The sequence below is a fragment of the Pleurodeles waltl genome, chromosome 2_2 (genome assembly GCF_031143425.1).
Source record: "Pleurodeles waltl isolate 20211129_DDA chromosome 2_2, aPleWal1.hap1.20221129, whole genome shotgun sequence".
Lineage (NCBI taxonomy): Eukaryota > Metazoa > Chordata > Amphibia > Caudata > Salamandridae > Pleurodeles > Pleurodeles waltl.
This window is the reverse complement of record NC_090439.1, coordinates 300,418,699-300,444,716: the sequence shown is the minus strand read 5'-3', so window position 1 is coordinate 300,444,716 and position 26,018 is coordinate 300,418,699. Positions and strand designations below refer to the sequence as shown.

Here is a 26,018-nt window from a genome sequence, read left to right as displayed (position 1 = left end):
GTGTATGTCCCTTGCATGTGTACAAGGGCCCCAGACTCTGCTTGTATGGCAAGAATAGGTTGCTGTGGCTGTTCCTGTCAGACATCCCAAGAAAGTAGTTTTCCAGCTTTATCTGTCTCAGAGTGTGTCTTTGCGAAATGTGCCACATACCTAAGGTAGCGCAGTTTCTCCAGCAACGTCACATGTTTGCATCTCACCTTGTTAAGGCACTCTCTGCAGAGGAGGGCGCCTGTCTCTCGTATCAGAACGGGGACTACTCTATCTGGGAGACGTCAAAATCAATCTGCTAGTGCATATTTAGGGAAATATGCAAGCAATTTACCCTGGTCGCCAACTTGAATGCATCCCATTTGATCAGTTTTGAGGTGGCAGTATCCGCATTAATCTCAAAATATTCTAATATGCTATTGTTAAAGGATGTCTTAAGGCGAAGATATTCCAATGCTGCTTCTCATAATGGACACATTGTGATAGGAAGAGGGCTATTAATCCAGCTCTGGCATAAATGTTGGGGATTACGGTTCAAGTGTGTCCGGCCAAAGTAATCTATGTAAGCATTGTGGGGGAACAGGTCTGTTGTGCCAACAAAGTGATGTATATGAACATGGAGGTCATGAGCATGTGAGTACAACAGGTATACTCCCATAAGGGAATTACAATAGTGCCAGACATCAATCTGGTTCCAGTGCCGTACCCAGCCAGATAAGGCATGTGAATTTAAGTTAAGAACTGCACAGGGAAGAGGGATAACGATTGGTCCAGTTCAACACTGGGAACACTTTTAAAGCCACTGCCCAGCAGCCAGGGAACCCACTCCATTGTGAGAGGACCAGAGTCATGGTGCCCAAGAATGCCACTTTCTCAAAGTTAGAAGAATATATATGTCTCCAAGCAGTATACAATGGCCCTGCAGCCAGCCCTCCACAAAGACGTAGCGACCCTCTGTGTCTCTAACTATGGTATCTGCAACAAAGGGGACCCCTGCCTTTATCTGCACCTACACTCCGAAATCACATGCAGAATAGGTAATAGAGTATACTTGACCCTTTCATAGCTTCTGTAACTGCATGGCCTTTTTCTGAGTGAGGTGGGATTCCTGCAGGAATGCTATGTGTGTCACTCTGCGGGGTAGGTAAAAGTACACAGCATATCTATGGAAGGGTTTATCCATGCCCCTAAAATTCCAGGTAAGTATATTTGTGTCATGTTCCTTAAGCCTGGAGGGGATAAGTCCAATCCCAAGCATACAGGCCACTTATGATGATTAATTTAGACATGAAGGTCCTTTGCAAATTACTTGCCAACAGACTGATGTCCCATGTGACAGAACTGGAACATGAAGACCAGTGTAGGTTCATAATGGGTTGAAACATCGGAATGAACCTTAGACATCAAGCCCATATCCTGCATGAAGTCGAACACCGCAATGAAGAAATGGCATTGGTCTGCACTAACTTGGGAAAAGTCTTTGATACTGTAGACTGAGGTTATTTACTCGAGGTTCTGAGGGTCATGGCCTTCAGTTTGCAGTTTTGCGGATGGTTTTGTTTATTGTACATGGAACTCAAGTCTAGAGTGTGTGTGGGACATATTTGATTAAATAAATGGATGTTGATCTGTGGGACACAATAGTGTTGCCCGCTCTCCCTACTCCTGTTTACACTAACATTGGAGCCTCTGCCAATGTGGGTGCATCGGGAGATACAGGAATGGGCATACATCTGGGAGACATCTGTCATGTTATACTGCCATACACAGATTATACCGTATTTTACCTTTCTTCCCCCGAATAGCATTGGTGCTACTGCTGCATTAAGTGAAAGAGTTTAGTGACCTTTCTGGTCTCAGGCTCAAATGCTCCAAATCATTGCTGTCACCCTCTCACATCCGTGGTCGGAACTCAAGTGGATCATCTTCTGGACATCGGCCTGCACTGGAAGCTAACTCAATTTAGCTGCTTGGGAATCAAGGTGGCACACACCAGAGCACAACAAGTACACGGCAACATAGATAAAGTGCAGGACTCACTAAAGACATCTGTGTCCTTCTGGAACACGCTGCCCCTCTACTGCAGAGATGCCTCTATGTGCTGCAGAACTCACTATGCCCCCTCCCAGTGAAGCTGTTTAGACAACTGGACTCCATTGTTATCTCCTTGCTCTGGGTGGGCAGGTGCAGTAGGGTGGCCCTGGCCACATTGAACAGACTGTATTTAGAGGGAGGGCTGGAAGTGTCGTGACTGGCCTGTATTATTATGCAGCACATCTTCAGTATGTGGCTTGGTGGCTGGTCGAAAGTGATAACTGTGAAAAAAGGTTTCTGTCAGGCCTGGTAGATCACAATTGTTTACCAGAATTATTAAAGGAGGGAGCGGGAATCTCAAAAGATACCCCATATATAGCCTGATACAGAGTGATAATTTAGTAAAGATTTGCTGAATTTGTATTGAAATGGGCTCCCTTTCACCAAGAACTCCAGGTTTGGACATTAATGCCGATGAGTTAAATAAATGTGCTTCGAAACATAGCAGGCAGGTGGGTGTGCCCTACTCGGGGATTTATACCTTAGTGAGACTTTTATTACCTTCAAGGAGGCTTGCACAGAATTTACACTTGGGCTCGGGCACTTCCTGCATCATGCCGGACTAGCTTAAATAACTAGGTTGATCTGCCCTTATACCCTGCCGAGCCCAAAGCTCCCAACACCCTAGGGATCCTATTGACCTTTAGGACAGGCAGACCTCTGATTATGCTGTTATATAAAGCTATGCAAACTGACACTGCGGGTCCTCTGCCGCAAGCTTGCTCTGCCTGGGACATTGACCTAGACACTCCTTTTTACAATGGGAACTGGATGTGCATCTGTGACCTCACACATACAGTCTCATGTAATACGCAACATTTTTTTGCCCACTCGTTAACATTGAGCACCACTGTTGTCAAACTGACAAGGCACTAGGTAACAGCATGTAGGGTGTACAAGTGCACCATACTACCAATACCAGGTGGTTAAACTACAGCAAGTGCCTCCGGTGAGAGCTGCAGCAGCGCTGGGGTTGAGAGGTATGGCTTGGATAAGATGGTAGGGAGGCCAGTGCTGCAAGAACAGAAAGTTGCAGCCATGGCAGCCCCAGCTGAATCCAAATGAAGTTGCAGGGATTCGGTCCATAAGGAAGGGCACCAGGCAGGCACCACCCGAAGAGTGGTGCCAAGGGACAGACACTCATGAGGTGCAGGGGCCAGGCAGGGTCAGGGCCACCAATTTAAGGGCACCAAGCAAAAGCACCCTCTGTCACCACAGACGCAGACAGTAAAGGATGGCAGCGCACTCCCCTGCACCCACTGGGCCCCCAAGGCAGCTTCCACATGTAGCAGGTCATGAGTCAGCAGCAAGGCACACACTCCCTTAGTGACCACCCCCACTGGGAAGTGTATGTGATTTTGTCACACAGTAGTGCACCCATGCCCCAGGCCTGTGTAATGGCCATAAAGCCAAGGCTTCAGTTGTTAAATATAGTACAAAATACGGGCTGGTTCCCTGGCCCGGGGGAGCACTGCTGGTTCTGTTATAAATTGAAAAAGCATACATAACATCAGTAAAACAGTAAAAGAAAAGGCAACCAAAGAGGCAAACATCTCCATTATAGCTTAAAGGATACCACCAACAGTTTGTGGAGTCACACTGTGTGGCGAGCCAAGTAGGAGGAGAGAGGATGTCATGCCGCTGCCATCACTGGTAGATCTGGAGCCATCACCATCCGAGTCTGAAGGTGGAACAGTGTCTTGATACACCACAACTGCAGGTAGTGCTTCCTTCCTTTCTTTTTTAACTTGTTCCAGATCAGGCAGGCATGATGTCTGGGAGGTGGTCAGTGAGCGGCATCCCCTGCACATCCAACAGCTCCCACCAGAGGACCGTGAGTCACTAGATGGTGGCTGCGATGAGGCGGCACTCCCTGTCGAGTACTGCTCTGCCCAGTCCCAGGTCTCTTATGACCGTGAAGAAGTGTGATGCGCCGTCTGGCACGATCAGGAACTAGACTGGAATGGGAGGCAAGTGCTTGATGTTAGATTCCTGGAGTCTGTGCTTGATGGCAAGAAACAAGTTACCCTGACAGTGGACTGCCAGTGTGTAATCCGGGAAGATCATCACTTGCACGTTGTCCACTACCAGATTATCCAGTTTAGTAGCCTCCCACAGGAGTAGGTCACAGACCTTATAATGCTGTAAGCGGACCACAAACAGCCTTGATAGGGTGCTGGAGGGGCCTCTTCACCAGCACTCAGTGCTCAACTGAGAAGCAGGGTGAATGGGCAAAGTATGGGAGAGTGCTGGAGAACCATGTCTCCAAGTAAGACGAAGCATCCTGGCCTTCAAGTGTTTTCGGGCAGGCCCACTACCCAAACGTTATACCTGAAGGAGCAACCTACAGCTTCTTTGTACCCGGGGAGCTAACACTGTGTGTTTTGGGTCTGCGATTGGAGAGTCACCAGAGAACGTTCAGCAGGAGCTTACGACGATTGTCACTCAGTAGACTAGGTCTGTCACCACTATGTCAATGTTGTTCTCCAGCAATACACAGGACTTTTCTATGGCTGTCAAGACTATGTTTAGTTTGTCATCTACAGAAGTGGGCACATAGAGTGCTCTGAGGAGTCCACCCTCTTCTGACCAAGTGAGTACGGGGCCACAGTATGTGATGGTGTAGATTTAGCTCCTGATCGAAGACACTCCATGGCCACCAGAGGAGCGATAGTGGCCCTTGTGCATGCACCAGCTGGTGATGTAGCGCCATACAGCATCAGCAGCCTGGCAGGTGAATCAGGCTGTAGGTAAACTGCCACCCGTCGTAGTTGCCAATCCAGGAGTTGCAAGGTGACTAACAGTCTCTAGGGAGAGGGCTGAGCAGGGTCATAATCTCCAGAGACTCCAGGTAGCAGGAGACCACTCGACAGCAAGTAGGCCCAAGGCAGGAGCAGTCAGTATGGTGAGACTTAAGGAAGCAGGAACCAAGGCCCCAGAAAACATGGTGTTAAAGCAACTGGTAATGACAGACCCCCATAGGACAAGTCCACCCGCAGAAAAAGCAGAATTCCCACAGCAGAGCTTGTTGTGATAAAACCAGGTCTGATCATATTCCCCCTATGTAGTGTTGCCACCAGGGTCCAGGTGCGCCCCATGTAGTTAAAACCACATGAGTATCTGTCCATGTGGGTAGTGACCCCATGTCCTAGTTCTCAATTACAGTTCCTCTTGGAGTCGTAGGGTCCTTGGGGGCTAGGTCAATGGTCCCATCCTGGCATGTCTCAGTGGCCATTTGTCATCATGAGGCCACAGTTCTCAATTCATTACTGATTGCAGGCATGTCCCCTACCCACAGTGCAGCACTTGATCTCTGGGGGTGGCGGGTCAGATGTATGAGATAATGTAGGGGACTCTCACTGTCACACATATATTCCACTCTAATGGCAGTCACATGTTCCTCCAGATAGAGGACTCATGGAGTGTGTAATGGCATATCCCGGGCCCCACTGCCTCCAAGCCCAGGTCCACAGGTTTGCATATATGTCCCTTCCCCGAGTGTATGCAGCCGCCAGCTGCATAGCACCAGGCAGGGTAGGCCAGGCTTCGGGGCACCCGGTGGTGGCTGGCGTCAGGTCAGGACCACCACACTCCTCACCCTGCAATGCGACTCCTGGCCTGGGGGGATTCTTGGGGAGACTCACTCTGCTGCCCAGCCGCCACACTCACCGGCACCCACCAGTCTGCCCTGCCCCATCAGGGAGGGAGTATCACCGCATGCTCCTATGGCTTTAGTGCCCAGCAAGGCAAGCAGAGAAGGAGCCGCACCCCTCCCCTGATGCAGCAGCACCACCAGCAGGGCACTGCCAATGCCTCTATGGTTCTGTCTCACCGAGGTAGCAGCATCCCCTGTGACAATCACTCTTTCATTGGGGGAGTGGATCTCTAATGCAGCTAGGCCTCAGGGCTTCCTGTAATATGATAGGCAGTTGAAGTACTAAGGCCCATATTCATAGGAAAATGAAGATGCACAACACTGCACCAAAATTGGTAGTGCCACGCTCCATCATTTTCACAATGCAGGGTATTTAATTGAATATGCAGCACCCCTGTGTTGTCTCCTGCGCTGGCGCTAAATTTTGCTGCACCATCCTACAACGATGTCTGCATTGAGAAGTGTGATTGTTAGTGTGCAGAAATGTGTCCCTTTCTGCACATAAGCAATCACTAAGGGCGATTTGGCAATGCCAAAGTGTCAATTTCAAATGATTGTTTATGTGCAGGAAAGGACACGTTCCCACACATAAACAATCATTTCTGGCAATTTGCTCTTTCTATGCATGCTGCAGAATGCAGCACACATAGAAAAATCAAAAAACTAGGAGGACTAAAAGTATTCCTCCTTGTTGCGTCTTTCTAGCGCCACCCATGGGGTGGTGTTAGATTTTTTACTGCCTCAGGTTTATGAAATCTGGGGCAGTGTCAAAATGCAATGGGTGTTGCTGTGGCATGCTCACAGCAACACCCATTGCATGCCCCTCTGACACAGAAAACTGCGTTAGAGGGGCCCATATTTACAAGGAGGTGTAACGCCACAAAAAGTGGGGTCACATCTCCTTGTAAGTACGGAGCAGAAGTTAGTGCCACTGTAGCATCACATAAAATGACACTCTAGTGGCGCTGAATATGCCCCTGAGTATATCTGTGAAGACTTCGGATGCTATTCCCACAGTCTCACCTATCACACTGGCTATGGAGTGTCAGACAGTCATGTACACATTTGCTCTAAACCCACATATGGAGCAAATATATGGAAAACAGGGCACACATCATAACTATTTTTCATCTACATCTAACGCAGAAGACTTCATTCACAAATATCTGACCAGTAAAAATCTGATCCTAACATATAAATAACTGCTAACTAATTGGATCTCTTTTTGTGCAAACTCCCAATGTTTTCTGAGGTTGCCGCTACTGTCCACTAGTGGTAAGATGCCAAATGTACAAATTATTCAAAATGAAAAATAACAGGGAGCACATTAAAAAGGTAGAGTTCGTTATAAAGAGTTTTGTTATTCAACAGCCTTATCACGCCAGTCACCTGCTGAGGAACTACCTAACACACTTGCCATAACTTTTATAACCAAGGTCCAAAATATCCACAAACACCGAAATACTCTAATACCTTACCAACCATTACATCCTCCCCACATAAGCCTAACAACTAGGAACTTGGAAAATCTTTGGTTCCTGGCACTTATTTTAATTTACTACTGACTCACTGGCTATATGTTTTTTTTTATTTCAACTGTGCTCATATGCAGCTATAACTGATCTTCTTCTGCACTTTAACTTCTCTTAATGTTTAAAGAGTTCTTGTTTTTAATAAAGGAAATACTGCTACTATAGCAGGCATCTGCTTACTGTTCTAAATCATTGATTCTAATCTTTTTACTTCTGAGGGCTCCCACTTAATCATCACTGGAACCCAGGAACCCCCCACTGAATCATTGTTGGAATTTGAGAGCTAAGCATTTCCTCTGATGTGAACTACAGAAAAATACACAAAAAATACAGACAAAGTTTATTTCCTTTAAGCAACATAGATCATACAAGGGGAGAGTAACGCTGGAGGGCATACCACTTTACAAGGTAGATGTTTTTAATTACCTGGGTGTCAGCTTAACTTCGACCCTGTCATGGAAACCCCATGTAGATTTAATGTCTCTTAAGCATAGGCAGATTACTGGCACCCTACTCAAAGAACATAGTAGCTCTTTTAGTAACCTGTCCATCAATAACAGAAAAATAACAATTTCGACACTTGTTTCTAACTCTTTTTCAATTTTCATTAGTCCTTTTTTGTGTCCTACTTCTATCATGTCTTTTCTTTCAATCATTGGTCTCTCGTACCGAGTGTTTATTGACTGCTTGTAGTCATTTGTGACAATACACAGTTAAATACTAGTGTTTGGTCACTCGGATAAAACAATGTTATTTTTACCTTGTTGATGGACATGTTTACTAGCGGAGTTAAGCACTTTATTTTTAAGGCTTTATTGGACTTGTTAGCATACCCATTTTCTGCTCCTTTCTTATTTTGTTCAGGTGTCTGGTCGTTGCTTAGGACCTTCGTGAGGTACGACACTTTTACGTGTCTTATGCCCGTTTGTGTCGTTGTCATGGAATCTGGTGGCATATCACATAATCAGGATGCTATTTAGCTTCGCACAGCGTGCGCTCTTTGGAATTTCACACATGACAGGCACCGCTTACTGGCCGAGGGACATGCCGGCATGCGTAAGTTATTTATATATATTGTTAGTTTAATTGGCGATATATGACTTCAATAAGCGATGTATTTAAGATACAGTGTGGCAGATTTATCAGACGTCGAATGAGATACAGACCTCCTTCTTTTTGCACCCATCTTGTGTACATACTTGAAAGATTTCCTGCAGCCAGTAACATAATAAGAGATATGATACTTTTTGTGGAAGAAACCAAGTGGATTACCAATAGAATAGATTTATCTAAGTCTTTAACTTCTAAAGTATGGATAGCAGATTAATTTTTATTTAATTAATATTTAATGCATGAGTAAAGCACAACAAGATATTTTTGTCTGACTTTTAGATATGGTTCACAGGGTGTTCTGTTACTCTATGGTGATATTAGTAATCTAAACAATTTGTTCTGGTTAGATTTTTCACATCAGGGCAACAGGTCTGTTGTCACGTAAGAGCACCGATAAATAAAAAGTGAAAAATACTTTTTGTAAGACAAACGGGATGTGCATTACTTTTGACCATTGTTGCCTTTCCTATGACACTATAAGTGTACCTATAACTGCTGCATTTCTATGGTTTTGTATGGATAAAACATCAAACTATCTATAACTTGAGGGCGGACGTAAAGATACTACTCGTAAATGACCGCTGTGAATTTCCAAAGTCATAAACTTAGACGCTTGGTCTAAGTTTACACTAAATGTCTAATTTTACCTTTGTGAATCAGGCCCAGGAAGTTTTGTAGGTCGCCTTCTGATACATTCGTTTTTTATCAGGAAGTGGAAGTCTGACATTTTGTAGTTAATTTTAGTTTTGCTCAGTTAGGTAAAGCATTTCTGCCCTCAGAGATGGAAACTCATTCAATCAGGACTGGGATGAGGAAGATGGACGGGAGGTAATGTTACTCATATTTAATCTACCACAAGCCAAGAAACAAAGTACATTCTCACTTACCGAAGCCTCACATAACCGGTAGAAATCAACGCTAAGGTATGCTTTAATCCCATCAATTGCTCCAGGAAGAGTAACGCCGCGAACAAGCAAAGCAGTTAAAACAAAATATGGCATGGTAGCAGTGATCCAGACAACCTGAAAAAAAAGTAGCACACACTTGTTTATCACAATGCAGAATTAATGTTTTGTTTCACATTTAAGTATTGGCTGAGAAAACTACAGTTTTATATTTATTAGACTGATAGATGAATATCAACTTTACATATGAAAATACCAGATGATCTGTTTAAACTCAGACATTTACTTTGTTTTTCTCATTGAAGAATGCTCTCTGCAGTGACAACAGCCTACTTCTGAGAACTGTATGTTGAACTTTTGGTACTTTTAGAAATTTACCAGCAGCCAGTTACTTACCCTTTTTTGGGATCAGTAGGGAACTATTGCTGAAGTATGCATTTGACTAGAAGACACCTTGGAATATAGGGCCTGATTTATGAAAAGTTAGCGCCGCCTTTACGTCATTTTTTGATGCAAAAGCTATGCCAACTTACAAAATAAAAAATATAATTATATTTTGTAAGTTGCGCCGCTTTTGCATCAAATTTGCATAATATACAATAATTGAACACACAACTGTCTCTGTTTTGTCTCATTTTCGAACAGATACATAAAGACGACTTCTTGTATTCCACACAATGTTCATTGTTTTTTTCAAGAGAAAAAACAACTTCCTAAGGTATAACATTACAATACAATTTCGTAGACACAAATTTTATTTTCAGTAATAATGATCCATTTCATTAAAAGCTGTAGATGGGTTGGAGATACAGGTGAAAAAAGGAAGGGGAATAGGAAAGGGAAATGAGAGGGGAGAATGTGGAGGATAGTCTGAGTCTAGGCTCTTTGCACAATATCACTAGTACTGTAGGAGTAGAATGGAAGCAATACCATCAAATATTAACTATCGGGATGAGTGATGCATGCACTACTAGTCTGCCACCAGAGCTTCCAGTTCAATAGAACTTTGATCGATAGAACCTGACAATCTAAGATAGTGGCTTCTCCTCACAAGGTCCGGCACATACCAAGCCATCCTGCAGCCGCTCATCCATGTTTTTACATATGTCTTAAATGTCCTCTAAATTTATCTTAATTTGGGCAGCTAGTAATTTTGTCAGCTTTTCCATTGCATAGATGTGCTAAATTTGTGTCCACTGTAGGCCCAGTAAGGGAGCTGATGTCTGTTTCCAATGTTGTATTAACCTGCCCAGCAGTAAGAAGTATGTAAGGAAACAACCCAAAGGTAAAGGAATAGGATACGTTCTGTCATCGCCTTCATGACCCAATATTATAACCATAGGATTTAGGGGGAGACCAATACCCGTGATATTTTTAAAGGAGTCAGCAAGGCTAGCCAATACAACTTGGTCAAAGGGCATGACCAATTCCAATCACGAGAGGGAAGTAGAAGTTTGTATGTGGGCTCGCCCTGCTTCCACAATCAACCACTTATGTAAAAAAGGAGTGTCCACGCCTTGGTGGTGCATTTCTGCCTTATGGAGCCTTCTCTGACAACCCTATGGGTTTGTTTATAGACCTCTCACCCACTGGGTTTTTTACTTTTTACATCAATGGCATGCTTCATCATCAAGTCATGGCTGCGGATATTACAATCACAGCCAAGCAGGTTCAACCTTGTTAGTATAAAAGAACTCTTTGAATGGAAAAAAAAAATTCAAAATATTTTCACAAGGAATGTGTCCAAAAAAATTCTATGATTTTTTCTGGGTCTTGACCTAAAACTGTCCATGGTCCAATAACAGACTGAGTGCTCAACATGATAACAGAGTGCATCATAATCTACCACCTATGGCAAACTTTAACTAGTGGCTAACCAACAAGGCTCCTAGCTCTGGGGAGGATGGGAACTCTGGTGTCTGCACTACATATTGTTTTTGACCTTGTGACCACTTGCATCTTGATCCATTCGGGACTCATGGCTTCTACCTTTCCTATTACAGTACTGTTAGAAATTGGGAGAGGTATGCACCCTGTCCAAGCAGGGACCACAATCCTAGTCAGGGTAAGTCACAACACTTCGGTAGCTTGGCACAGAGCAGGCGGGCTTAATTAAGAAGGCATTGTGTAAAGTATTTGTGCAATAACTCATGCAGTAGCACAGTGACAACACCACAAAAAGTAATCCACACAAGTTTAGGAAAATAGATAATATTTATCTGAATAAAAGAAGACCAAAACAAAAAAAATCCAGTAAGCACAAGTCAAGATATTACTATTTAGAGGTTTAAATGAGTCTCAATCCATAAGAATCAGTGGTTGTATACTTTAAACACACAGTACCGGTGATGCGTCAAAAATAACGATGCAGAGGAGCCACAGAGGAGGAGATGCATTGGAAAATAAAGGCATGAGCTGGTTTCTCCGGTGCACAAAAGGTGATGCATTGTTTATTTCCACGTGGCAAGGTGATGTGTTGATTTCCCGGAACGCAGCTGTGGTTCCTCACTGTGGTGCGAGGATATTTTGATGCCCAGGGACGATGCGTAGAAAATCCAGAGCATGCTGGTAGGGTGGGGCAGGTGATGCGTCAATCTGGTAGGCAATACAGTGATTTTTTCAGCCACGGGGCAGGCCCTGTGCCAATTTTTGCAGGCATTGCGTAAATTTTCCAATGCGCTGGACTTTCTCTCTTTGGTGAAGTCTTTGATGGCACTGAGACTTCATAATAGAAGGCAAGCTCAGTCCAAACCTTTGGAGAGCACTTGTTGGGGAAGGCAGAGTCCTTCCAGCAGAGTCAAGGGCCAGCAGGCAGCAGGGCAACAAGCAGGAGAGCAGTCCTTCCAGAAAAGAGTCCTTTGGGCAGCAAGGCAGTCCCTCTGACAGAGTCTAGCTGTATGTCCAGAAGTGTCTGATTTTAGGGGTCACAGACCAGTATATATACCCAAATGTGCCTTTGAAGTGGAGGAAACTTCAAGTGGACCAGTTCCCCTATCAACCCAGTCATGTCTGCCAGAAGATCTGTGGGGGATTATCAGTCCTTTGTGTGAGGTTGGGCCACTAGCCTTTGGAGTGTAAGTGAGAGCCCCTCCACCATTGCTGCCCAGTAAGACCCATTAGTATGAAGATTAATGCAGATTTAGCTGGGTGTCCTGTCTTTATGGTTGTCTGAGTGTAATGCACAAAGGGAACTGTCAGCCAGCACAGACCAGGCGTGGTGTAAGGCACAGGGAGCAGGAAGTGCATAGAAATGCCTATTTTTTAAAAGTGGCATATCTAAAATAGAAATATTAAATCCAACTTCACCAGCAAGCAAAATCAGAAATGACCACTTCAAAGAATATAAGGGAATTTCAAATGTTGGCCTATGAGAGGAGCAGGCTTCACAGTCGTGAAAAACAACTTTGGGTGTTTTTCACTACCAGGACTTGTAAAACTTACAAGTACATGTCCTGCGTTTTATTTACATAGCACCCTGCCCTGTGGGCGACCCAGAGCCTACCTTAGGACTAACTTATATGAAATAAAAGCAGAGTTTAAGGCTTGGCAAGTAGTTTTAAATGCCAAGTCAAAGTCCCAGTGAAACTGCACACACAGGTCTTGCAATGGCAGGCCTGAGGCATGGTTATTGAGCAACTCATGTAGGTGGCACAATCTGTGGCGCAGGCCCATTAGTAGCATTTACTTTACAGGCCCTGGGCACATGTACTGCATTTTACTAGGGACGCATAGGTAAATTAAATATGCCAATTGGGTAGGAGTCAATGTTACCATGTTGAGGGAGCAAGCACCAGCACTTTAGCACTGGTCAGCAGTGGTAATGTTTGCACAGTCCTCAAACCAGCAAAAACAAGCTCAGAAAAATTGAGGTAGGCAGGCAAAAAGTTAGAAGACCACTCTAAGGCTGTCAGGCCTAACAAGTACTTAGTTGCCCCCTTACTACAGTTTTTTGGTAAGCTTTTTACTTAGGTTATCAAAGATACACCAAATCATCTTCATTGCTGGAAGTGAAAGATGGAAGGTCATTGTTGGTGTCTGCTCTGGCAGCTTTGGATAAGTTGCTGCTACTGCTATCTTTGTCATCCGAGACAAAGTGTACTGTCTGATCTGACGAACCATCCAGCAGTACCAGCACTGCCTTCTGTCGAGCCACCACACCCTGAGCAATGGCTCAAGCATTCCTTTGTGTTCTCTTCACCTAATTAACTTCTCTTGCTTGGGCTTAGGATCCAGTTTGTCTGTCAGTTCCTGTGCAGTGTCTCTAGTCTCAGCTTAGTCACATACTTCACTTTGGCATGTGAAGAAAATTGCTGGGTGTTAGACCTGACAGCCTTAGGGTAGTCACCCCTAACTTTTTGCCTGCCTTCCTCCACTTTTTGGACACTGTTTTTGCTGGCTTTTAGACTCTGCGCACTTTACCACTGCTACCCAGTGCTAAAGTGCATATGCTCTCTCCCTTAAAACATGGTAACCTGGAATCATACCTGATTGGACTATTAATTTACTTATAAGTCCCTAGTAAGGTGCACTCCCTGTGCATAGGGCTGGTAGAATAAATGCTACTAGTGGGCCTGCAGCACTGGTTGTGCCACCCACTTAAGTAGCCCCTTTTCCTTGTCTCAGGCCTGCCATTGCAAGGCCTGTGTGCAGTTTCACTGTCACCTCGACTTGGCATGTAAAAGTACTTGCCAAGCCTAAACCTCCCCTTTCTCCACATATAAGTCACCTCTAATGTGTGCCCTAGGTAACCCCTAGAGCAGGGTGCTGTGTGGGTGAAAGGCAGGACATGTACCTGTGTAGTTTACCTGTCCTGGTAGTGTAAAACTCCTAAATTAGTTTTTGCACTACTGTGAGGCCTGCTCCCTTCATAGGTTAACATTGGGGCCGCCCTCATACAGTATTGAAGTGGTAGCTGCTAATCTGAAAGGAGTTGGAAGGTCATATTTAGTATGGCCAGAATGGTAATATAAAATCCTGCTGACTGGTGAAGTTGGATCTAATATTACTATTCTAGAAATGCCACTTTTAGAAAGTGAGCATTTCTTTGCACTTAAATCTTTCTGTGCCTTACAATCCACATCTGGCTGGGCTTAGTTGACAGCTCCTTGTGCATCCACTCAGACACACCCCAAACACAGGGTACTCAGCCTCACTTGCATACATCTGCATTTTGAATGGGTCTTCCTGGGCTGGGAGGGTGGAGTGCCTGCTCTCACACAAAGGACTGCCACACCCCCTACTGGGACCCTGGCAGACAGGATTGAACTGAAAGGGGACCTGGTGCACTTCTTAGCCACTCTTTGAAGTCTCCCCCACTTCAAAAGGCACATTTGGGTATAAAACAGGGCCTCTGCCCTACCTCATCAGACACTTGCTGGAGAAGAAACCTGAACCAGAAACTACATCCTGCCAAGAAGAACTGCCTGGCTGCTCAAAGGACTCACCTGTCTGTTTTCTACAAAGGACTGCTGCCTTGCTGTTGGCCTGCTGCCTTGCTGAACTCTTGTCTGGCTGTGAAAGTGCTCTCCAAGGGCTTGGATAGAGCTTGCCTCCTGTTCCCTGAAGTCTCAGGACCAAAAAGACTTCTCTTTTTCACTTGGACGCTCCGTGCGCCGAAAATTTCGACGCACAGCTTGTTCCGCGGCGAGAAAAACACCGCACACCGACGCTGATCGACGCGACGCTCTTGGGACGATCGGAAACCCGATGCACGGCTTCGCAAGGACAACGCCGCCCGACCTCTAGAGGAGAAATCGACGCGACGCCTGCCGTGAGATCGTAATTTCGACGCGCAGCCCCGCAGAACGACGCGCAGCCGGAAAACAAGCAGGAAAATCCACGCACAGACCCGGGACATCTGGTAATCCCGCGACCCACAGAAAGAGACTGTCCGCGCGCCGGAAAACGACGCACGACTTCCCCGCGTGGAAAATAACGACGCAAGTCCGTGTGTGCTGGGGAGAAATCGACGCACACACCCTTTTTCCACGCACCTCTTCCTTTGTGGCCCTCTGAGGAGATTTTTCCACTCCAAACCAGGTACTTGTGCTTGAAAGAGACTTTGTTTATATTCTAAAGACTTAAGACACTTTATATCACTTTTCAGTGATATCTCTACAATTTCCCATTGCAACTTTATTCTTTTGACCTACAATTATCCTGATAAATATTCTATATTTTTCTAAACACTGTGTTGTGTATTTTTGTGGTGCTATATGGTGGTATTGTATGATTTATTGCACAAATACTTTACACATTGCCTTCTAAGTTAAGCCTGACTGCTCGTGCCAAGCTACCAGAGGGTGGGCACAGGATAATCTTGGATTGTGTGTGACTTACCCTGACTGGAGTGAGGGCTTTTGCTTGGACAGGGGATAACCTGACTGCCAACCAAAAAAACCATTTCTAACACTGGGTCATCTGTGATCACTTTGACTTTTGCAGGGAACAGGAGCATAAACAGGAGATTTAATTGTCAGACTTTCTCCTTGACAGCATACAGTGTACCACACTGCAGTCCCACCACAGTGGTGTAATTAGGAAACAGCAAAACAATGGTGACTGGACCCAGCACTCACACTTTCTTAAAAAGAAGATCTCTGACTTTTTATAGCTGAACTTTTACTTTGATAGATCCGGGATGGCAACCCAGTGTGGGTGATTGGAGTGGAATCCTGTGGGCCCTTTCTATAACAAAGAAATTGGATTGTCCCTTAGGGACCACAAAGCATTTGAACCAATTTTTAAGATATGCTTCCACATTTTCTTCCTCTTGGCCCTCGGGAAGGCCAGAAATCTGTATGTTTTAAGTCTGCATTTTCTGATCGGCATTTAAGAAATATGATTCTCATTGCAGCCAGGTCGAGCTTAAGCTCTGCTACCTCAAGAACTGTTTCAGCCATATTATTCTCCACACGTTTGTCCCTTTTGGCTACCTTTTTCTGATCAGCTCTCAATAGCCATAAGTTCTGTGCCACTTATTTGCCATCCAGGACAGTCTTAGGGGGTCATTCCGACCCTGGTGGTAAATACCGCCAGGGCCGGGGACCGCGGGAGCACCGCCAACAGGCTGGCGGTGCTCCCTTGGGCATTCTGACCGCGGCGGTTCGGCCGCGGTCAGAACAGGAAAACCGGCGGTCTCCCGCCGGTTTTCCGCTGCCCTGGGAATCCCCCATGGCGGCGCAGCTTGCTGCGCCGCCATGGGGGATTCCGACCCCCTCACCGCCATCCTGTTCCTGGCGGTTCCGCCCGCCAGGAACAGGATGGCGGTGAGGGGTGTCGTGGGGCCCCTGGGGGCCCCTGCAGTGCCCATGCCAATGGCATGGGCACTGCAGGGGCCCCCGTAAGAGGGCCCCACTTTGTATTTCAGTGTCTGCATTGCAGACACTGAAATACGCGACGGGTGCCACTGCACCCGTCGCACAACCTCCACTCCGCCGGCTCCATTCGGAGCCGGCATCCTCATGGAGGGCTGTTTCCCACTGGGCTGGCGGGCGGCCTTTTGGCGGTCGCCCGCCAGCCCAGTGGGAAACCCAGAATGACCGCCGCGGTCTTTTGACCGCGGTACGGTCTTCTGGCGGTTCCCTCCAGGCGGGCGGCTCCCGCCGCCCGCCGGGGTCAGAATGACCCCCTTAATGTCCATTATTTGTTTGAGAATAGGGCTGAGTTTATCTAGGTGTTCAATGCTTACCTCATTGAGAAACATGCTTTGTTTCTGGGAAATTTGAGTGCTTTTTGCCTTCAGGGAGCTTGTGCATGCCCCAGGTTCCCAATGTATTATTATAGTACCTGGTCACTGTGCAAGGATTAAGGATCTATAACTTGAAGGCCCAGAGTGTCCACTCCTCTATATGCACAGCATAGTCAATATTTCAGCAGAGGTGTTGGGTTGTGTCTAAGTTCAAACAATGGTATAGCCTAGATGATTAATGAAAGGCCCTAGGAGCTCCAATATCTCTGGAATCCAAAAGAGGTCTGTGTCCACAAGTTTGAATACATCCCAAGCAAAGCCAGCACTACCCTTTTATGGGTACATATTAGCAGTGTCCATATTTTGGGTCAGACCAGCAGGCCGCTGTTTGTCTGGGCCACCATCTCTAATTCACAGTGGCTTTGATAATCCAGTACACCCCTACACTCCAAGCTTCTCTCATTACTGTGATAGCACTGCTACTCAGCACCATTAAGCATGAAGAAGCTGCCCGCTTACAGTTTTTTTCAATTTTCACCACCTGCAAAAGCCATGCCAGCATCAGCCACATGTCTTAGGTCTCGCCATCCATAGGCTCCATCATCGCAAAGAGGTTTTAGGTTCTTTTGGCTGCCACAGCCAGCATCGCTGCTTAGGCCCTGTCTCAGTGTCTCACCACTGGCTAAGCCGAGCAGGAGGAGGGCAGCAAGACTATAGCTGTGCGGCCAATGTCTAGGCACTACTCAGCACACACCAATCGCCTTTGTGGCCTGTAGTGCATCTATAAGATGACACTTCACATGCAGAAATCACAAAATTCACTTCCCTGAAACAATGCCCTTCCAGTCTACAAAATGTTGTTACCAGCCGAGAAGAGCAGGATTCTGACCGATGCAATTGGCCTAGTCGGAAGTTGTTATGCAGCCCATCTTACTTCATCAGTCTCCAGGCCACACCCTTAGAAATCCAGCTGATCAAACTTTATTTTGCATGCAATGCTGAAACTCCATGCACCCTTAGAGTAAACGTGTTCCTTTCCTACTTATAGACATGAGGCAAAGGCAAGTACCTTCATTCAATAAAATCTGATAGCCCTAATAAAATTGTAAAGGACGGGCTCGTTTACTCCTCAGCACTCCACATCAATGAAGCATTACACCAGAATGGCCTTATCTAAACCAATCTGATCCAGTTTTGTTAGACTGAAACAAGAGTGAACCATTTCTTTGTCACCAGCCTTATCCAGATATGTGTTCCAGATGAATTGACAACTGCCATACTAAGTTTGTATGCAACGTATTATACACATGCTTCAGGCTGAAGACACATAAATTTGACTCCACCCCTACACTTTACAAGACACAATATATGTGTGCAGTTAACACTACATATTCTGTGTGATCAAGTGTTATTGATGTAAAAGTGTAGCACTTGAACCCTATATTGAAGTGCATTCACTGTAGAATTAGAGATTCATATATATGGTATGCCTTAACCTTATTAAATGAATTGTATTCTTTAGGGATGGATTAACGTTATCCACACATTACTGAAATGTATTATCAGACAGAGAGGAAAGCATGTAAACATGTGTACTAATGTTTTCACTCTGAATTTAAATTGTAGATCTTTGTTGCATTTAAACTTGTGTATTCAAAATGTAATTGTTCTTACTTAAGGATGTAATATGAAATTCATTTGAAGTTATGTACTGAAATTTTCATTTATTTGAAGTTAATTGTCCACAATGACATGCATTTTAAATGTGCACAATTGCACTGTACCCTTAAGTTGCCCTTACTAGGCCTGAATTTCTTTCGACACGAAATGCTGTTTTCAATTTTGTATGCAATGTCTTTTTCTTTACAGGATGGATGTTACACTGTCTTAGACATAGAGAGCTTTAGTAAAAACCTGTTGAGGGAAGAACATGGAGAAACCGAGTGTGAGATGACAGTCCTATTTAGCAAATATTGCAGATGTCCAAGGTCAACATCGTTCTCAAGACAGCTCTGGGAGAAGCTCTGGATGTTTGATCTTACAACGTAAGAATGGAAAAGGACAATGGAGCGTCTAATGGTGTGAACAAGGGTTGTTAATTAGAAGGATTTGTGTGATATTAACTAGAGCTCACACGGTTATTAGACTAGAGATTCTTTTTTTTTTACTTTAAGGGGTACAGACCTTTATCCTTTCCCCTTCATTTTGTCCTTTTTTTCAGAGTGTGGCTTTGACTAACATTTATTTTCTGTTGTAATACCCCTGACCTAGTTTCTGAAAAACTGACACCTTCCCTGCATCCATTAATATTTTTTTCCCTTTTCATAGCATTTCCCAATTTTTTTTTAGATTTTTCCCAGACTTAGAATTTGAATAATTTAGGTCCTGAGCTAGTTGCCTTTTGACATTACTCATGTTCAAGAGAGAAAATCGAAGACTGTTTTCTGAACACCAAATCTTGTTGCTAATTTTCTTTATTGATGTGACTTAACATCTTGGATGCCTTACGCTGATGTGCAAGAACTTCTTCAGGAGATTTTGTTATCCTGTTGTGATCTTGTATCTTTGTAGCCTGTTTTGCAGCAGTTGCCACTAGCACTAGAGGTTTTACCTCATACAAATATCTCCTCTCATAAGATTGCTTCAGGTTAGTTATCATCATGTAAACAGGGCTGGTGCTGTGTTTCCTCCATGGAATATTATCTCACTTCTATTTCCAAGCCATTGAGGACTTTATTGGGTGCTTGTTGTACTCCAATGTCAAACTGATAAAAGACAACCATCATGTTTGTATTGGTTTTGTTCCTTCCCCCCTGCACTGGCCCCACCCTCAGTATCACCGAAGTGTGGTGTTGTTGTATGTATAAATAAAGAGTGCTTGCTTACATAAGGATAAGGTAGTACACGAACAATCACAGTATTCTCTCAATGCACGTCTGTTCTTGCAGAGCTCCCACTATCTGCCCCTAGGGACAAAACAATGACATGGCTGGGGTGGGAAGGCCTAGTTCTACCCAGTGCTTGCCCGTACCACTGGATCTGCAGACTAGAGGCTGAAAATAACAGACAGCAGTAGGAAAGAAACAATGCAAAGTAGCTCAGCAATACATATGGCCATCTTACTGCCAGAAAAGGTACCACAACTTCCCCATCAAACCAATGTGCAAGAGACAGATAAGCCTAAACTCCAACACTGAAGGGAGCGTTGAAATGGCTCTACCCATAGAAGAATCTCACAAGAAGCACTGAGTTGACCTCAGTGTGATGAGGGGCACCTGTGCCCGTGAAAGAGTTGATTTAGCAACACTCAGTGCCAGAACTCAGTGAAGCAACTGTTTAGGACACACATCCAAGATTAGACAAGTCACCAGTGGAAGATACTCAGCTCTGAACACAGTTACTTACTTCACTGCCCCAAGAGTACACAACACCACAGCTCATCATGCTCAACAATGCGGCAAGCTTAAGTCAGCCATTAAGCGTGCTATCAGCACCCACAACAGTAGCTGCATGCTGGAATGCATGGGTGATCAGCTATGAAAACTACTTAAAAGCTATGAAAAAGACAGATCCTGGGGCAAAAAGGATCCTTTTTCACCTATCAGGTGAGGAAGTTCACAAGATGTCTGTGGCACTCTCAGACATCAGTCCTTACGATTGCTACGTGGCAGCGCTAGCAGCTCTCACCTTCATTTTAGCACATAAGCTAATCCTGACAACTAACAGTTAATTTTACCCCAAGCAAAACAATGCCTGCAAGAGACTATAGACACGTTCCATGAGTGACTGCAAGGCCCAGCCAGTACGTGCGAGCTCCCAAATGTAGAATAAGAATTTCGGATTCTAGCCATTCAAAGGTGCTGCTCCTCAGCTGTTCGGAAATAAATTCTAACAAGCATTTGCAATGCAATGGGTCGCGCATTTGCTCGAGTTAGAGCTATTAGCATTGTAAACTCCTAAGCAAACTTTTCTTGCCACATAAACTGAAAATTAAAAGTAAAACAGTTTCACATAAGCGAGCCGACAGCTGCCATGAGTGTGAAGGAGACACACAAAAGGAAACAGAAGTTCACTCGCAGTGAAACGTAGTGGCTCACCGGCAAAAGTCCAATTATCCATGTAACAGGGGTGATGTCATACAAGGTACCTGACTGCTTCCCATTGAGATCGTGCTGCATATAAAATAAAAATAAAAAGTAGTCCAGAAGCCATTCGGAAAACACAGAGTCTTGTATGTTTTCAGTAGTTTACTGGTGCTCTCGAGGAGGGCCCAAACACCGGAAAAGGCTTGGTGTATGCATGCCTTTCACTAATGAAATCAGGCGAATTATAAAAGGCAAACCCAGGAACCAACCAAACTGATGGGCGTGACGTGGGGCGTGATGTGGTTAAAAAGCCCACAGAGAGATTACAACAGGGGCCAGTGCACTTGCACAAAAAATTGACAAAATGCCAATAGCTACAATGTTCGACCTTAGGCGTGCCCAGGAACTTGCAGGCGCAAAGGCAGCTCATATAGAACTATCACTTATTTCTAACTGGATCAAAGCAGAGCAGAGTGAACCCCAGAAGGAAGTGCATGTTGTGTCAAAGAGACAGTCAAGCTGAGAATGAAACAGACCATGTGTGTATTGTGGTAACACAGTACAATGAGGACTGGCATGCACAACAATAGGAAAGACTTGCCAGTGTGTGGAAAAGTTAACCACTGCAAAATCGTATATAACTGGACATACACACCAAATACGAAAGCAGACAAGACAACGGAGAAAGCAAAGGCCACATTATATAATATGGATACGCGTATGTTTCGATGCATAGATATATATGTGTATAATATTCTACACTTGACATTTGTAGATGTCATTGCATAGTTTCTTTATAAATTGCTTGATTAAGATGCTTATGAGTCTGTTTTTATTTTATCTATCACAATAGTTAAATATTATTATCTTAAATATTTAACTACAATTATTTCATTATTGAAATATTGAGGAAAGATAAAATACTGTTATAAAAGTACACAAATACATCACCTTCAAATACTGGAGCCTTTTAAATCCCCTGTTCAAACGATACAACTTTATATCTTAATATATTAATATATTATATTCCTTACACATTTGTTCCCTTGAATATGTAATCATGTAGCTATATATTTACTACTCTAGTCCTACTGTACAAGAGAAAAACAACATTATTCACTCTCGGAAGCTTTACTCTGTCTGACCATCACCCCATACCACTATCTATCCATCCTCTCTCTCCACTCTCTGACTCATCCCAAAACTGTTCTACTACTCTGACCTCCAAATAATCGTTCCCAGACTCTTCCCTCCTCAACCCCTCCTGGCTCACCCCAAACCTCAGTTTACAACAATGAACTCCCAAACAACACTACAAAATTCTCCTTAATTTATCTTTCCTTTGACTCATCCCAAATCCCATTTAACTACTATGATCTCCCTGATACCTTTCTATGGACCCTCACATCTTCTGCCACTTTTTACTCATCCCAAACCTCATCTTACTAATACGATTTCCCTAATACCTTTCCACAGACCCTTACATCTTCTGCCACTCCTTTACTCATCCCAAACCTCATCTTATTACTATGATCTCCCTAATACCTTTCTACAGACCCTTACATCTTCTGCCACTCTTTTACTCATCCCAAACCTTATCTTGCTACTATGATCTCCCAATTAACACTTCTGGATTATTCCTTCTTTTATTCTTCCATCCTTCCATTATTCTATTCAAATCAGCTAACAGACTCATATGTCCTCTGCTCAAATTAACTCATGCCCACCTATACTAATACTAATACAATACACATATTTCCCTATGCTAATCCACCACTAGTCCTTTTGGGTTCCGGAGTAGCATGCTACTCACCAAAAAGCACTTTGGTGCCTCATCAGGGGTAATAAGCTCTATATAATTAATATTACAATTACAGTGAGCCATGTCAAGTCTAACAAAGGAGGAAAGACCAACCAGAAGACTCTGATGAAACAATATCATCAGGCAAGTACACCTAATCTACCAGCTTGGAGGCAGTGTACTAGACCTGAGAAGAAAACAACCAAAATGCCAATTACAAATCCATGGGCATTCAACAAACTATTTGATTGACACTGGTGCCACAGTGTGTGTAATGCTGATGAATGCCTGCCAACAATTACATCCATCACCAAGGTTCAGCCATGACAACAACAAAAATCTATGTGTAAATTGGTACTGTCCCAAATGATCTCACCAGAATGTTTGTCCCCAAAGTCAAACACCAGCAAACCTCTATTCTAGCAAGATTTTTCATAACACAAGCACAAGGGAACACACATCAGTTGCAGTACAGCAGAGTCACTAGCACTAATTGCCTTCGCATTTCAAGTGCGGCAACAACTAATTGCACAGATGTTGGAAGAGTTCATAGATGTGTTCTTAGGCATTGCCTGCCTAAATAATAAAGTTGTCAAACTTCACATAGACTCCACCATCCAACCAGTAGTGCTCCAACATAGTTGAATCTCTTTCTACTTTCAAGCACAAGTAGAACTCGATCTGGAGAGCCTTGAAGCCGCAAGTCTTATCGAGAAAGTGGAGGGCCCAACCTTGTGAGTGCTCCCAATTCAAGTGGCACTTAAGCCAAAACAACCTAGAGCCGTCCACATATGTGTGGAAATGCGAATGCTAAATAAGGCATTAAAGAGAGAGAGCCTTCTGAGACCCACAGTTGATGACATCATCACTGAAATCAACAGAGCCAAATGGTTCTCAATGATTGATTTAAAGTCAGGATATCATCAGCTCAAGCTCAGCAGGGAATCCAGATTCACAACACTATTAACACATGTGTTAGTGCGCTGATAGCCCAGGCTATATTTTGGGATTTCAAGTGCTGCTAATGTCTTTCAAAATTGCATACGGTAAGTGCAGTCAGGACTACATGAGGTATTGAATGTCAGCAAAGATGTTCTAGTTTTTGTTTCTGACTGTGGAGCAACACAACAGACATCACCAAGCATTACTGAGGCACATTAAAACACTTCATCATGAAAAATGTGAGTTTTTCAGGAATACCCTTGAGTTCTTCAGGGTATAGGTTTTCCGAATGAGAAGTGTCACCCAACTCAAAGAAGGTACAAGCCATTCAAAATGCCTGCCTACCCTCCGATGTCAACGACTGGAATTTTTATAGGCATGGTCACATACTGTGGCAGATTCATGAACAATCTCACCACACGTAAACACTAACTACTCACTATGTGACTTCCTGAAGGCTGAAACCTGCCCAGTGCATGTCGGGACCCAAACAACAAACAGCTTTTGATGACACCAATGTTGTCCTATCAACAGAGATCCCAATAAAATACTGCAACCTCGCCAAGCAAACCAAACTAGCTGTAGATGCCAGCCCGGCAGGACTCAGAGCTCTTCTGATGCAGCAACAACATCCTGATGTTGCTTATGCCAGTCAAGGTCTCACCAAGTTAGAACAAAGGTACTTGCAAACTGAGTAAAAGATCATTAATGTGCTATGAGGGTGCTGACATTTCAATCCATAATAGTATGTAAATAGATTTCAAGTGTTTACTGATCACGAGCATCTGGTGCCACTAGTGCAAGAGTCAAAGTCCAAACCCCTCCTTCGAATTGATCAATGGATCTTACAGCTCCAGGGATATGCGTCTGAGGTTGTTTATCAGCCCGGCCATGTTATCTCGCAGACTGAACAGGAGACATCCAAAGAAACTGAGGAATATGTCCTTCAGGTTGACCATAACTGAAAAATGCCAAGCTTCCCAGGTTGATGAATGCTTCCGGCATGTCCAATTGGCGCTTGCCATCAAGAACTGTGGCCCACTAAGAAAGAATAGCCAAATTGATCAACCAAAAGCAGATACAAGTTATATATAACATTCACAGCAAACTGTCCTTAGCAGAAGGTGATCTGCTGTTACAAGGAAATCGCACTGTCATTCCGCCCCAGATCCCACTCAGACTTTTAAAAACAATGACTCACACTCACCAAGTAATAGTAAAAACCGAGATGTGGCTCCAGCAGAAAGTCTGCTTCCCCCACCTAGATGCTCAGGTAAAGAAAACTGTTGGAAACTGCTTAAAGTGTGAAGAAGTAGGGTAACCAAACCAGCCTGAGCCTGTCATATCTGAAGACAGTCCCTAGTTGCTGTAGGTTCAACTAAAAGCAGACTTCACCCCTCTGCCTGGAGGTCATCACCTCCTCCTTATTTTGATGATTACAGTAAATATCCAGACAAGGAGGTGGTTCATGCCTTATCATCTGACAAAGTGAAACAAAAACTAGAGAAAGTGTTTCCCACTCACGGCCTTCCCAGGAAGGTCAGAACAGATAATGGTCAAGGGGAAGGACAAGAAATAGCCACATACATCCAGTCCTATAGGATGAAACTCCAAACAATCACACTGTGGTGACCCCATGCAAACGTAGAGGTGGAAAGGTTGATGAGGACACTCAACAAAGTAATCTGGATTGCTAAACTAGGGAACAGCACGTAGAATGGGCAATATACCTGTTTCTAAATGACCACCACAGTGCGCCTCACACCTCGACCAAGACTTCTCCAGTCACCTTGTTAGATGGGGGCCAAACATGAGACCTAATCCCAAACCTTTTCCTGGACTCTCCACACAGATAGCCACGAAGCCATTGAAACCCGAAGGTGACACAGTAATGATGTAGCAAAGTCGGCACCGACAACCTAAACCACTATCAGTCAAAGTCAGCGATCCTGTACTATTGGGCACTTGACCAGGTGGCAAAAAGTTCAAACTTAGGTTGAAACCTACACCATGGTGAGTGACCAAAATCAACAGCACCATGATCACTGCCAATCAATGAGATAATGGCCTCACACACAATTTGTCATACTTCAAAAGGATTTTGCAGCAGGCCGCATGACAAGGAAACATACACACTAGCCCAAAGGACTAGATTTAAACTCCGTTAATCAGTCTTGATTAAGGCGCCCAGCATCTCTTGCCAGGGCCCCAGT

At 44.3% G+C, this 26,018-nt stretch overlaps 1 protein-coding gene across 1 annotated transcript in view; it reads right to left on the bottom strand.

The window, feature by feature from the left end:
* SLC6A3 (solute carrier family 6 member 3) overlaps window positions 1-26,018 on the bottom strand; it is a 532,713-nt gene that overhangs the window by 132,789 nt on the left and 373,906 nt on the right. The window contains exon 6 of the mRNA XM_069219760.1: window positions 9,270-9,404. Within this exon, the coding sequence (XP_069075861.1) occupies window positions 9,270-9,404 (135 nt within the window). The remainder of the gene's footprint in view (window positions 1-9,269; window positions 9,405-26,018) is intronic.